This window comes from Coffea arabica, chromosome 10c, assembly GCF_036785885.1.
Source record: "Coffea arabica cultivar ET-39 chromosome 10c, Coffea Arabica ET-39 HiFi, whole genome shotgun sequence".
NCBI classification, from domain to species: Eukaryota; Viridiplantae; Streptophyta; class Magnoliopsida; order Gentianales; family Rubiaceae; genus Coffea; species Coffea arabica.
In genome coordinates, this window is record NC_092329.1 from 5,792,994 (window position 1) to 5,807,652 (window position 14,659).

At 42.3% G+C, this 14,659-nt stretch overlaps 2 protein-coding genes across 2 annotated transcripts; one reads left to right on the plus strand and one right to left on the minus strand.

Annotated features, from left to right (window-relative positions):
- Positions 1-1,802: 1,802 nt before the first annotated feature.
- Positions 1,803-5,598, minus strand: LOC140016202 (uncharacterized). Its single transcript, XM_072069662.1, has 3 exons — positions 4,809-5,598; positions 4,525-4,749; positions 1,803-4,477 (listed from the first exon to the last, which is right to left on the minus strand). Exons 1-3 carry the CDS (start codon positions 5,596-5,598, stop codon positions 1,803-1,805), a joined length of 3,690 nt encoding a protein of 1,229 aa, XP_071925763.1.
- A 5,955-nt stretch (positions 5,599-11,553) lies between these two features.
- LOC140015604 (cytochrome P450 81Q32-like) lies at positions 11,554-13,797 on the plus strand. Its single transcript, XM_072068302.1, has 2 exons — positions 11,554-12,591; positions 12,963-13,797. The coding sequence occupies exons 1-2, from the start codon at positions 11,692-11,694 to the stop codon at positions 13,605-13,607; spliced, it is 1,545 nt and encodes a 514-aa protein (XP_071924403.1). The 5' UTR covers positions 11,554-11,691; the 3' UTR covers positions 13,608-13,797.
- The last annotated feature ends 862 nt before the right edge of the window (positions 13,798-14,659 follow it).

Genomic DNA, 14,659 nt, shown 5'->3' on the forward strand with positions numbered 1-14,659 from the left:
ACCTTAGTGAGCTGACACTGCCGAGCTTCATGTTCGGGTACACCACAGCTGTCAACGACGCGGCGCCTTTCCTCTCTTCTAAGCAGCTGGAATTTCTCCAATATGCGCCGAACTACAACGAGAATGCCAAAGAGCTGTGTGACCGCATGGCCGAAGGCATCAAAGCCGGAAGTAACCTAACCGAGGTCCGCGCCGAGTTCAACAAGTGGCTTAATGAGATCGACTTGGATGGCAATGATCTCGAAGGGGACCAGGCCGGCGGAGAGGCTGAAGGTCAGCAAGATGCCGGGGTAGGAGGAGAAATTATGGGTGGAGAAGGGTCCGGAGCAGGGAACCCTTAGAAACATTCCCTTTTGTACCTAAATGCCGAGGTCGTGGATGCTTAGGAGCATTCCGGACCTCGGTCTTCTTTTTGCTCTTCAATATAACTTTGTATTTCTGCCTCTTTAATTGAACTCAGTTTTCTTCTCTTTATTTCTTCCATCTGCTGCTACTTGTCCCCTTATTTTTCGCTTGATGAAATGAGAATAAGTGAGAAATAACTCAAACTTATAATTTAAAGCATGCACCCTTTAAGGGTAATACAATCTAAGGTTCTCAGCATGCCACGTTTGAGGCACCCGAGAACCATCCTGATAAGCTAATTTACAATATCCGTTTTGGCTGGACTCAACAACCCGGTAGGGTCCCTCCCACTTAGGGCTAAGTTTTCCTTGTGGTTCAGCTCGGCTGACCGAATTCTTCCGGAGCACTAGGTCTCCCGGACTGAACCGTAGGTGTTTGACCCGAGCGTTGAAGTTGCCAGTTAAGATATTTTTATAAAGGGCAACTTTGCCGGCTGCCATATCACGCTTCTCTTCGACGAGGTCGAGATCAACTCGCCGCTCTTCTTCATTAACTTCGGCAGCGTATGCGGGCATTCGTGGGTTCGGCGTGATGAACTCGGCTGGGACCACAGTTTCGGACCCATACGTTAAAGAGAACGGGGTCTCTTGTGTTGCCGACCTCGGGGTGGTCCTGTAAGACCACAAAACGCTGGGGAGTTCTTCCACACAAGACGATCCAACTCGGTGTAGTCTGGTTTTGAGACCATGAAGGAGAGTGCGGTTGAAATTTTTGGCCTGTCCGTTGGCCTGAGGGTGTCCGACCTAGGTGAAATGCTGTTTGATTCCCAGGTTTTCACACCATGCCTTGAAGGGGTTATCAGTAAACTGTCTTCCATTATCCGAGATGACCACCCGGGGTAGACCGAAGCGGCAAACTACGCTCTTCCAGAAGAACTTTTGAACCGCTAATCCGGTGATACTTCTCAAAGGCTCGGCCTCGACCCATTTGGTGAAGTAATCTACTGCCACCACCGCGTATGCAAAATTGCCTGGGGCTCTGAGGAATGGCCCGATTATATCAGTCCCCCATTGTTCGAATGACCATGGCGAGGTGATGAGAATCATGAGGTTCGTCGGCTGATGGTGCTCAGGGGCGTGGTGCTGGCAAGCAGGACAGCTAAAGACCATGATCTGGGCATCTACCCTCATGGTGGGCCAGAAATATCCTAGCAACAAAGCTTTTTTGACGAGCATCCTGTAGCCGACGTGAGCACCACAGAGTCCCTCGTGTATATCCTGAATGACCCTTTGGCCCTCTTCTGGTGTGATACACCGCAACCACGGGCCGAGGTATGACCTCTTGTACAGGAGATTGTCCCAGAGAACGTATCGAGCTGCTTTACGTTGCAGTTTTCTGGACTCAGCTTGGTCTTCGGGAAGTTCACCCTGGCAGAGAAATCGAACTAGCGGTCCCATTCAGGTGTCCCCTGGATAAATGGGATATACGACTTCCCCAATATATCCCGGCTCGGCTAAGACCTCCACAAGAACCGTTTTGTACAGGTCAGAAAAAGAGGTAGAAGCGAGCCGGGAGAGGGCATCTGCCCTCTTGTTCTGTGACCGCGGTATCCTTTGGATTTCGAAAGACTCGAAGTGTGCCACCAGCTGGAGGACTTTGGAGAGGTAGCGATGCATCACCTCTTCCTTGGCCTCGTATTCGCCTAGTATTTGGCACACGACGAGTTGGGAGTCACTATAGACCAAGATGTGCGCGGCACCGAGCTTACGAGCTAGCTGCAGGCCGGCAATAACAGCTTCGTATTCAGCTTCATTGTTGGAAGCAGCGAAGTCAAATCTCAGAGCATATGAACATATTTCTCCTTTGGGGTCTTCGAGGAGCAAACCTGCCCCACTGCCCTCGCTATTGGACGAACCGTCCACATGCAAGATCCAGCGTTGAAGCTCGGCAGTAACTGGGGTGGTAATCGGAGAGGCTTTATTTGTCTCATCAAAAGTGAGCTCAGCTAGAAAGTCTGCGAGAGCCTGAGCCTTGATTGCGGTACGAGGTTCGTAAGACAGGTCGTACTCTCCCAGTTCGATGGCCCACTTGGTGAGGCGTCCAGAAGCCTCTGGCCGTGATAAGACTTGCCGAAGTGGTTGGTCAGTTCTCAAGCAGATGTGGTGGGCTAAGAAGTAGGGCTTAAGCCTACGGGCTGCATGGATTAAGGCCAGCACGAGCTTCTCCGCCTGAGTATATCTGGTCTCCGGACCTCGGAGGACTCGGCTGACATAATAAACAGGTATTTGTACACCTTCTTCCCTTATCAACACGGCACTTACAGCTTCGGCTGCAGCAGATAAGTACAAGAATAACTTGTCCCCTGGACGAGGTGAGGTGAGTGTTGGGAGATGATGAAGGTATTCCTTCAGTTGTTCGAAGGCTTGTTGACATTCCTTGGTCCAGGAGAAGCTGTCCGCCTTTTTTAGGATCTTGAAAAATGGCAACGCCTTGGAAGCTGATTGCGATAAGAATCGATTCAGGGCGGCCAACCGCCCTGTCAGCCTCTGGACATCACGGATGCACCGAGGTGGAGACATTTCTTGAATTACTTTCACCTTGTCTGGGTTTGCTTCGATACCCCGTCTCGAGACGAGGTATCCCAGAAATTTCCCCGAAATGACCCCGAAGACGCATTTCTTGGGGTTCAGCATCATCCGCGTCTTCCGGAGGACCTCAAAGACTTCTCTCAGGTCGGAGAGGAAGGACGAGGTCGTCTGGCTCTTGAGGAGGATGTCGTCCACGTAGATTTCGACATTTCGCCCGATCTGGACTTTGAAAGTTTGGTTGACCAAGCGTTGATACGTGGCCCCGGCATTCTTTAGCCCAAAGGGCATCGTGGTGTAGCAATAGGTGCCTTGGTCAGTGTAGAAGGCAGTCTTCTCCTGATCTTCCTGACTCATGCCTATCTGGTGATACCCCTTAAAGGCGTCAAGAAAACAGAGGATCTCATAACCCATAGCCGAGTCCACCAAGGTGTCGATTTTGGGCAATGGGTAGCAATCCTTGGGACAAGCTTTGTTGAGGTCGGTAAAGTCGACGCACATCCTCCAAGCCCCGGTGTCCTTCTTGACCATGACCGGGTTGGATAACCAGGTCGGATATTGGACCACCCGGATTATTTTTGCAGGTAGGAGCTTGTCCACTTCTTCACCGACAGCTCGGCTCCGTTCAGGGCCGATGTGTCTTCTTTTCTGTTTAATCGGGCGGATCTGGGGATCAACGTTCAGCTCATGTATCATGAGGTGTTGTGGGACTCCTTGGACCACATCGGCGGCCCAGGCAAAGACGTTCCGGTATTCTTTGAGGATGTCCACCATCTCTTTTTTAATCGGACCGGGCAGTCCGGTGTCGACGCGGACCGTCTGATCAAGCTTCATGGGGTCCAGGGAAATTTCTTCCACCTCATCCCCAGCCTCCATCATAGGGATCTTCCCAGCCTGCTGAGGATCGATGCAATCTATAGAGAGGATATTTGACCTCTTCTCGGGCCTCGCACTGGAGGTAGATGGGGAGGTTGCTTGTAGAGTGACGAGGTAGCACTCCTGGGCCGCACAAATATCGCTGCTGATCTCGGCAACCCCCGCGGGAGTAGGAAACTTAAAGTTCAGGTGGTAGGTGGAATATACCGCCCGCAGAGCATTAAGCGTGGGCCGACCTAGGAGCAGGTTGTATGGGGAGTCGGTCTTAACCACTACGAAATTCACAGGGATAGTTCGGCAACGGTGGTGACGCCCCACGGTCACCGTCAGGGCCACCATTCCCTCTGGATGCACAATGTGTCCCCCAAATCCTACAAGAGGGGTTCTCACCGGGGTCATGTGCTCTCTGGCCAACTTGAGGCTCTCGAATGTACGAAGGCACATAACATCCACTGAGCTCCCTGGGTCGATGTAAACCTTCTGGACGATATAGTTGTTGGTGAGCAATTCGATCACCAAAGTTTCGTGGCTACTCGAAGCAGCTGGGACGGGGTCACTGGGTCCGTAAGTGATTACCTCGGATAGTCGAGAATTTGACTCGGCTTGTTTCGGGTTGGCCTGTCTATAGTTCCTCTTCCGGGAGTTCTGACTATCCCCTCCCGTCGGACCTCCTGCAATAGTATTAATTACTCCGGCAATGTTTGGCCCATATCCTAACCCCTGACCTGAAAATTCGTCTCGGGAGGCCTTTTTGTCTCCCTAGGATCCTCTGGGGGTCTACAACTGCTTCTCGATGTTCGCCTCTCGTCTCGGCGTTGGTCACCTCGTTTGTCACGTCGGTTCTCATCACGTCCACCTCGGCGGATGAACCGCTTTAGGTGCCCCTGTCTAATGAGGTTCTCGATCTCCCTTTTGAGATCGTTACAGTCCTCGGTTTCGTGCCCTATATCACGGTGATATAAGCAGTAGAGGTTCGAGTTCCTTTTGTCTCTGCTGCCGTACATCTTAGGGGGGCCTTCCCGAGGTTGTTTTGTTCCATTACGGATAACACCCGAGACCGGGTGGTGTTCAGGGGAGTCAGTTCGGACTCAGGGATGGGTGACTTCCCCTTGGAGATCCTGTCAAATACACTGCGGCGATCTCGGCCTGGACTCTGGAAGCCGCCTCCTGTTCCCGTTTCACTTCGGCCAAGCTCCTTCCCTCTTCGGGGGTCAGCCCTCGGATGGGCAGCTTGGACTTCTTTCTTCATGCGGTTGAGGTCCTCGGCCTGTATGCCCTTCTCGACCTTCAACCATAGTTCGTGGAGTGTGCGGGGATACTTCTTGTGGATCCCCGTGTTGAATACCCCGGACACAAGTCCATGGGTGAAAGCAGCAATGGTGACCTGCTCATTGGGGTCAGGTATCTGAACGCTTTCTTCATGGAACCTCTGAACATACGACCGAAGTGACTTTCCCGGGTTCTGCTGCATGTTCAGCAAGTAAGCCGAGGTCCTGGTCGTAGGTCGGGAGGAGATGAACCGATGGAGAAATCTTTCCACCAATTCCCCCAGGGTTGAGATGCTCCTAGGTTCTAATCCCCAGAACCATTTTCGAGCAGTCCCCTGGAGGAATACCGGAAAAGCTCGGCATATGACAGGGTCAGGGATGCAGTATAAATGGAAGGCCGAGATGAAAACATGGATGTGATCCTCGGGATCACCTCGGCTGTCATAAGATGGTATAGAGGGGAGATTGAAATTGGGAGGAAGTCTTTCCTCGTTGATATCGTCGGTAAAAGGTGGAGCTCTCATGTAATTCACCCCGGGCGTTCCCAACAATCGAGGTTCTTCCTCAGGTCGTCGCCCTAAAAGTCCTCGTGAGAATGCCTTGGTCAGGGAGGCTACCTTAGAAGTGGCCTTAGAGAATGCCCGCTTCGAAGCACTCCGGCTTAGGCGCCTCCCATCAGATTCCTCGTCAGATGAACCTTCAGGGGATCCATCTGACTTCCTTTTGGAGGACTCAGCTTTCTGCTTGCCCTGCTTTTTTAGGTACCTCCCCAATTCCTCAAAGATGTTGGGGTTCTCGGTTACAAACTCGGCCATACGTGTTATGGCTTCTTCGTTTGCGGGCTGAGTCCTTGGGGACTCCTGCCCTTCTGAAATATCTTCCTGTTGAGCTGCATTGCTTTGCTCAGCCCCAATAGTGAGAGCTTTTCTGCTCTTAGAACGCGTAGGCTTCATATTCTGATATCTTCACGTTCCCACAGACGGCGCCAATTGAAGTGGTGAATTCGGACCGGCTAGGGTGAACCGTGAACTGGCAGTGCTACAGTTGAAGAGGTCACAACGGTCTGGATCACCTGCTTAGGTTACGAAAGGGGCTGAATCCCCCGGTAGAACTCCGAAACTTGAGTTAGTTCGGGATTGGGAAAATAATTTAATAGAGAGAATCAGTATATGATTTTTACCAGGAAATTGGTCATCCCCTTCTTCAATAGAAGTTTTGGGTATTTATAGAGTATGGACAGGAAAGAGGGACTACTAGCCCGGGTCCCTAGAGATCTGCCATGGGCAGAACATCAAGTAGATGTGATGGGCTTCTGCGAAAAGGCGCGCCGGAACAGTTGTCAGGGTCTGGCGGCGCATGTCAGGGCAGCTTTATCAGAAGTATCAGAGGTGTCAGAGGTCATGTCCCACAACTTCGGTGGTCAGGTCCCTATACTTTACCTCGGCCTTATGATAGAAGATCTTGGCCGAGGTGATAGCTGGGCCGAAGTCACGGCCCCCGAGGGCCTGCCGAGGTGGAGGATCCAGGAGTGCTACAGGGCGAGTTGGAAATACCCTCCTCAGGTGTTAATCGAACTTTGATATTTCTTTGGTAGAAAACGGCGATCCATCCCTGGAATAAAAGTTAGAAAGATAGATTTAAGGTTTTTTACTCTCTTTCTGAGAAACATCTTTCTTTTATATTTTTGTGAGCAGTTGAAACCGTTTGATCTTGGCATCCTATGTATTTCCAAGCCCTTGAGGTCGAGATCTTTTGATGAGGAGTCATGTTTATTCTTATTGCAGTGATCCATTGAATTTTTTTTTTTTCAAATACAGGGAGTATTCCAACTTTGCCATAATAATCTCCCTACGCTTGTGCACCCTACCCCCCAAGAATACACAAGCGGTAGAGAAATGACTCGAACACACGATCTTTGGATCTAACTAGACTACTCTGAAACCATTCGAGCCAACCCAAGGGGCTCGGTGACCCACTGACTTGGTTTTGACATTTTTCATTGTTTGACATTCGTAAGACACGTATCAGCAACGATTAGTGTGACAATGTTGGACAATTGTCCTTTCTGGAAAATTATATATTGACGCCAATATTTGCATGGTTGCTCAAGGGTTAGTACCAGTTCTTCGACACAAGATTAACTTGCTTTCCGTTTGCATCTTAGCAGTGCAATCACAACAATCTACAAATTGGTTCTTCACTTGTTCGAATAACTAGTCGTTTCTAACTTTTCCCACTAAACTTTTCCCACGGATGGGCTGAAGCAATTCATTGTGGATCGGGTCTGTTACTCGACAAATGGCAGTAAACCTTCACAACCTCAGATCTGCTCCAAAATAAACTCCGACGATCAAGTTAAAGAGAGAGAGAAAAGAAGTTTATACTCTTTTTTTTTTCTAAAAAAAAGAAACGTGTGCATACATTCTTTCTGTTGTCACGTCATTCTTTTGAATCTTTGTAAGCGGTTAGTATCATATGCCACCATTTGATTTGGCATGCCACATGCTCCCAAGATCTCGAGATCGAGGTCTTTCAATGAGCTGTCACGTTGGGAACTTGTCCAACATGTTTATTGTTATTGTGGTGACTCACTGATGACTGTGTAACTTGGTTTCAGACTTTTTTTATCATTGTAAACACGTGCCAGTGACCGATAAAGACATGGAACATTTTTTTTTAGTGTCTTTTCTCATTTTCCAATTAACAAATCTAATCAAGCATATATGAGTGAGGTTCGAAGGTTCGCGCTTACTCGAGCCTCCTAAGTCCTATATTTATATAATTTTCTATATTTATTATTGTTTAGAATGCCTATTGTGTGTGTATATATATATATAAACAATTACTTAAACTCAATTTAGCTCAATTAAATCGGATTCGTTGCACCTCTATTGGTTTTACATGAATATCGAATCAGACTCGAATTGAAGTCTTAAAGGCATGGCCAAGCTCGGACTCAACTCACATATTTTAGCTGGAGTCAATCTCAATTTGTTTCGGTTTTGTTTAGACGCCTTTTCGTTCACCAAAGACGAACACAAAAGGTTAAAATAGAGGAAAATGTGCAGGCCGTTCTTCATTTATCGTACGTCATATTAAATGTTCCCAAAGGAGAGCGACAAGACGGTTGACGTGCCGTTGGATTCATTTATTAGCTTCATTCAACGCTGGACCATTTAATAAATTCCTAGTTATTTTTTACATCTCATTTGTCAGACTACTCTCTGCTGACTTCACATGGTTGGGCACTTAACCCTCAATAAATTAATTCTCACTAGTCGTGCTTATATCTACCTATTAGTATATAAGAAAAAAGCCAAGTTACTATAGCATTCCATCTTTTTGACACATGTATTGTACATATTTTTGACAAGTGGATTCTTGGTCATTTTAGCTAAATTTTTCCTTCCCTTTTTTTATTCAATTGGGCCAAAATAATTAAAATATTTTTTCTCCTTCAGAAAATCAACTGTGTCGCTTCTTCTTCTTCTTGCGGCAAGTGCTGTTATTTTTTATTTTTTAAAACTAATCTAACTAAAATTGTTGCCATATTCTTTTTTTTTTCGTCGAGATGATTAGCTACTTAACAAAGAGAAGTTTTTAATATTTTTTTCCCATTTTACATTTTCTTTTCTTCCTTTTTTTTCTTCATGTCTAATCTCTCGTATTTGCTCTATTCTTCGATCATAATGTTATAGTCAACTGGCATTTGTTTGTTAAATTTATAGGATAATGCTATTATTTGGTATTTTTCATGGATAAAAGGTGAAATATTAAAATATGTAAAAAGATCTTAGAATTCATTTTATACCAATGATCATTTTCTATGAAGAATAGAACAATAATTTTTTCTTTTCTTTTCTCCTCCCACGATTTGATTTCTTACTTCACATTTTTTTCTTTTTCTTTGTTTTTTGGTTACATTTTGTAATTATCTACAATTTTGTGTATTTTTTAAAGAGAAAAGATATATCATGTGATGCTTCCACCAAGATAAATCTAGTTAGGCATTCTTCTACCTCTGTGTTCTATAAAATTTTGTATATATTTAAACTAACGTTAATTTTTATTTGTTTTTTAATTATTCAGGTTTTGTAGTATCAATTGGGTTGGCATATAAAAATTGTAGTTGGTGGTAGAAGTCACAATTAAAAATTGTTAGAAAATTCAATTTTGATTAGGAAGATGTTTTTGCAATAAAAAAAATGGTTCAATTCTAATTTGTATATTTAGATCCGGAAACGTAGCAATTCATATTTTTTATCTAACCTTGCTATTTATATTCTGGAGCTGCGGGATAATGTTGTCACCTTTAAACGGGATTTAAATAAATAAAGAAAGAAAAATGTGAAACTTTAGAGTAAGTTATATTGATGTTGAAGATTGTGACATGTCTTAGTGGCTTTCTAAACTTTTTCTCATTATTAAAATACTGGAAGCATTATGACTGCTTTTGATTTAGTTACAACTAAGACTATGCTGCTAATTAATACAGCAATGCACTTGTAGTGTATTGATTTTCTCTCTTTTTTGGGTATTATCATAATAATAGTTCAAAAATCTTTATTCAAATCACAATAAATAGGGGTATTAACTTCATAGATGGAATTTCTCTTCACAATAAATTTTGAGGGAAATTTTATTTATACTCCATATTTTATTAATTGTATTCCTACAATAAATAAAAACTATATGATAAAAATAATAGTGAAAATGTGATTAACAAAAATGAGAGTTCAAATAACATTTGTTAATTTTAATTGTTTTGAGGCCCAATTTTCTCCTATATTTCTATTGATTTATCATGTGCCAAAATAATTTGATGTTATCTGTTTGACTAAATTTCTAGGGGGCCCAAGCTGTGCTTTGCACAGCTCAAGTACCTCTAGTGTATATATATGTACCCTTCCTTTCTTCATCCAGTGTTGGGAATATTGCAACAAACTGGCAAATATTGTGACAAGAATTGGTTTCAAATCGTGATAGAATATCATTTTTTCTTTGGACTTTATTTGTTCGGTATAACATGCAATAACTTTGGATAAATATCTTTTAGGATAAGATGAAATTTATTTGTCTTAAATTCTTATACAAAATAAGACAACCCCTCCTGAACTAAGGAGTGATTTTTGAGAGAATTCAAAATAGTAGGAAAGTAATTTTCTGCCACAAATCACTCTCTACTTGACCTCTTTATATAGAAGAGATTGTTTAAGAAATAAATGAACTTAATAAATACTTATATGAATAGATTCAATGTATTGTATACAAATTCTTATATTCTAATTCATGCATCACATGATTCTATGATTAAATACATGAATCTATCCTTACATTTAAGGATCCCTACATACATGAATATATTCATGAATGAATATACATTTATCATAATGTATGTACATCTTATAATCATTTGATTCGTAATACAATACATGTATGTACATCATACAAATTTTGAAAATTTCCAACAATCCAAATGTTATATTTTGTCAAAATAGGAATGCAATTCAATATTTGTTAAAAAGCAAATTTTGATTTTTCCAATTCAAATTGTTACATTAAAAAAAATTATGTATCCAACTGTTGTAAAGCTGTTTTTAATAGATATTATAGTCACGAATATGTGAATGTGAGAAACAATAAGAATTTAACTAACTTAAGCACGTGGCCTGGACTAAAAGGGGTTCTAATGTATACTTATCAACCAGTATTCAAGAGACACACTAATATGTGTTTAACTAATAGAAAAAAATAGTTGTAACATATTTTGAGTATATTTATTGAAATCATTTTCAAAAAAAATTAGTTTTATATTTTCGCAATGCATATGTAAAAAATTTATTAAAGTAAAAGTTATAAAAAAATCAATTATTTGGTAGTTGTTCATAACCATAAAAGGTCGTTGCTAATTAAAATTAAAATTTACTAAATGAGTTGAAAAATAGAATATTAAAAAATACATAACACTTGGTAAGAAATTATAGTGGTAGTGGGTAGTTATTAAAGATTGATAGATTTTTTATTTATACCAAAAGGCCCCTCATCGTCAAGGATAGTTTAGAAAATATATAAAGTAACTGATTTTTATTTACCCCAACCCCCTTCCTCTCTCTCTCTTAAACTTTCAAAAACTGCTAGTTGTTCTTTGGATTCCGTTGGAAATTCTTTAGAACCTAATTCTATTAGAAAAAGGGGGTTATGAACAATGAGTGCTTGTGCTGCTAACGCCAGATCCTTAAAAGGAGGAAGGTGCATTGAACTACAACTAAATTAGTCCAATCAAATCTATATTGTTCTCGCGTAATTTGCCTGTACTTGGACTTTTGTAAACAGCATTTACAGGATACTAATTAACAATAACAAGCTTTTGATTGTACACACCAAATTTTTTATTGTTGTTTTTACCTTTTAGATTTTAACAAAGCCTCGTATAAGATTAATTCAACGTTTATATTATTGTCTAAGGCATGCGATATTGACCTCAACAAAACTGAGCCTTGAAGACCATGCTTAAACCTAAATTGATTAATGTTAAACAAAAAGAAAAGGAGACTAGTATTCTCAGATAAAAGTTTTTATCAAACAAGCCTGTAGAATCATCAAGAAACTCCACTTCCATGTTTTCCATGGAAACTCTGTATCTGTATCTGCCTCTTCTGATCTTAGCCCTTCAGATTTTGACCAACCGAATCCTTCACAAGATTCAAAATCTTCCACCATCCCCTTTTCCAGCCCTGCCATTTCTTGGCCATCTCTATTTACTCAAGAAACCTTTCCATAAATCTTTATCAGCGCTCTCTAGCCGCTATGGTCCAGTTCTTTCCCTCAGGCTAGGCTGTATCCCGGTTGTTCTCGTCTCATCTCCATTGGCAGCTGAAGAATGCTTAGCCAAAAATGATATCATTTTTGCAAATCGTCCCAACTTTCTCAATGGGAAATACTTTGGCTACAATTATACCAGCCTCCCCTGGTCCTCCTACGGTGAACATTGGAGGAACCTCCGCAAGATTTCATCTCTTGAAGTTTTGTCATCCCACAAACTACAGTTGTTGTCAGCTATTCGTGCTGATGAGGTCTTGTCTTTGATTCGGAAGCTGTTTCGAGTTTCCGTGGAAGATCCTGGTCAATTCGCTGATATGAGATCAGCTTGCTTTGATCTCACATTCAATGTTATGACTAGGATGATTACTGGAAATAGGTACTATGGAGAAAATATAGAGAACTCAGAAGAGGCTAGAATTTTCCATGAGATAACTTCTGAGGCAGCAAAGGTGAATCCCAAGGCCAATGTTCTTGATTTCTTGCCCTTCATGCGGTGGTTTGGATTGAGAGACGTGGTGGAAAAGATGAGTGAAATACAGGAGAGAAGAGACAAGTTTATGCAGAACGTAATTGATGAACATCGTGCTCGTGCTGGTGCTTCAGGAGAGAAGAGAACCATGATCGGAGCTTTATTGGATTTGCATGAAAAGGAACCTGAGTACTACAGTGAGGAAACTATAAGAAACCTCATGTTGGTAAGTAGTAATCCAGATCCAGTAGTTTTTCTTTCCCGTTTTCTTTATCTGGAATCTAATTTTCATTGGCCGTCAGTTTTCTACACTTCAATTGATCGTTCTGTTACAGTTTTTACTAGTAGCTGCAGTAGGATTTCAGTAGGGAAGGCAAAAAATGAGTTGCAAACATGGTAGAAACTGATTGAACAAATTGTTGGCTCTTAGTGGAAAAGTCAGTTGGAAAGGCGAAGGAATAGTTGTGCTCTACAGGGCTCTCTAGCCTCATTAGCACTCTTCTGAAGTGTGCAAAAACTATTTGCTGCATAAGTATGGTCCCTACCTAATTTTCTGCTCGCCATTCCTAACATTATTTGAAACGAAAACTTAAACAGGTACTACTACAAGCAGGATCAGATACAACTGCCAGTACAATGGAGTGGGCAATGGCATACTTGCTGGACAATCCAGAGGTTTTAAAGAAGGCACAGGCTGAAATTGACCAAGAAGTGGGACAAGGGCGTTTCATTGCTGAATGTGATCTGCCTCAACTTCCTTACCTCCGCTGCATAATAAATGAGACCCTGCGTTTGCAGCCTGTAACGCCACTTCTGATGCCTCACAAAGCTTCCCAAGATTGCATCGTTGGAGGCTATCGAGTTCCACGCGGAACCGTTCTGTTTGTGAATGCTTGGGACATACAACATAATTCCAGGTACTGGGATGATCCTGAGAAGTTCATGCCTCAGAGATTTGAAGCATGGGTCGGAGGAAAAGAGGAGTTCAAGTTTATTCCCTTTGGCTCGGGGAGAAGAGGCTGTCCTGGAAATAACTTGGCAATCCATGTTCTTGGATTGGCTTTGGGATCATTACTCCAGAGCTTCAACTGGGAAACCAGGGATGGTAAGAAGATGGACATGAGTGAAGGAATAGGAGTTCCTGTGCACAGGGTTCAGCCTTTGGTGGCTAAATGTTGTCCACGGCCAAACATGTTGAAACTTCTCTCCCAAATTTCAACCAAGTCCGCATGCTTGCACTGATGCATGTACCACAAGCTATTGGCCAGCACTATGATTTATCCCAAAAAAAAAAGGGTTCCTATGATCTATTGGCCAGCACAGATGACAAATGAAAGATGTTCATAGAATTTAGGAATACTAATTATATTTACTAGACAAACTTGTTCAATACTTGATATACATTTAATTGGGCTCTGTCACTGACTTTCAACCCGCTACTCTGCATAGAATTACCCAATCTCTTATAGAGTTTTCAAATTTTAGCCCAACACTCTACATAGATCAGTCCAAATAAAAACTAAGTTATGACCATCCTCAAGAATAGCCCAAGGGAGGGGGAGAGAGCGAATGCCCAATGGGCTGCTGAAATTTGTTGTGTTTGGAGAATATTTATTTGGAGGGAGAGACTTTCATACGCATATACACTTTAGAGTAAATTTAAATGTTTATAATTTCTTTCAGGGTACAAAAAGATTTACTTATAAAGAATATAACTGTAAACTTTGAAAATATTAACAGAAAAATAGAACTTGGGTGCGGTGTCCCTCCTCGTCTCCCATAATTCTGTCCTTGTATTTGAATGGGAGGTTATGTGGAGAATTTCGTAAAATAATTACAGTAACATTTTTTCGTCTGTGATAAACTATATTTTATTTGGAATAAAAATTTAGAATAATAAATTTAATACTTTTTCATAATGTAACGTTTGTGATAATTAAAAAAACTTATTTGTAATGCAAATAAAATTATTATTATTTTTCCAATTATCACGCATGCAAGCACAGATTCGCGGTGGACTGGAAACAAGCCGAGTGCTGGGCGCTGGCTCGCAAATTCCAGTGCAACATCACTACACTGCGCACTAGTACAGTGGATGATGCAAAGCAGGCTGAAGAAGTCAAAAAGATGATGGGTGAGTGAGAAGGGCAATAAACAGCCCCTTCATGCATGGATGGATATGGATGGTGCAAATGATTTTGACCATTTGAGAATGAGGAGGTGCATGCTTTACATTTGTGATGCCATACATTTTCTTACATTTGTGATGCTACTACATTAAAGACATTTTATAC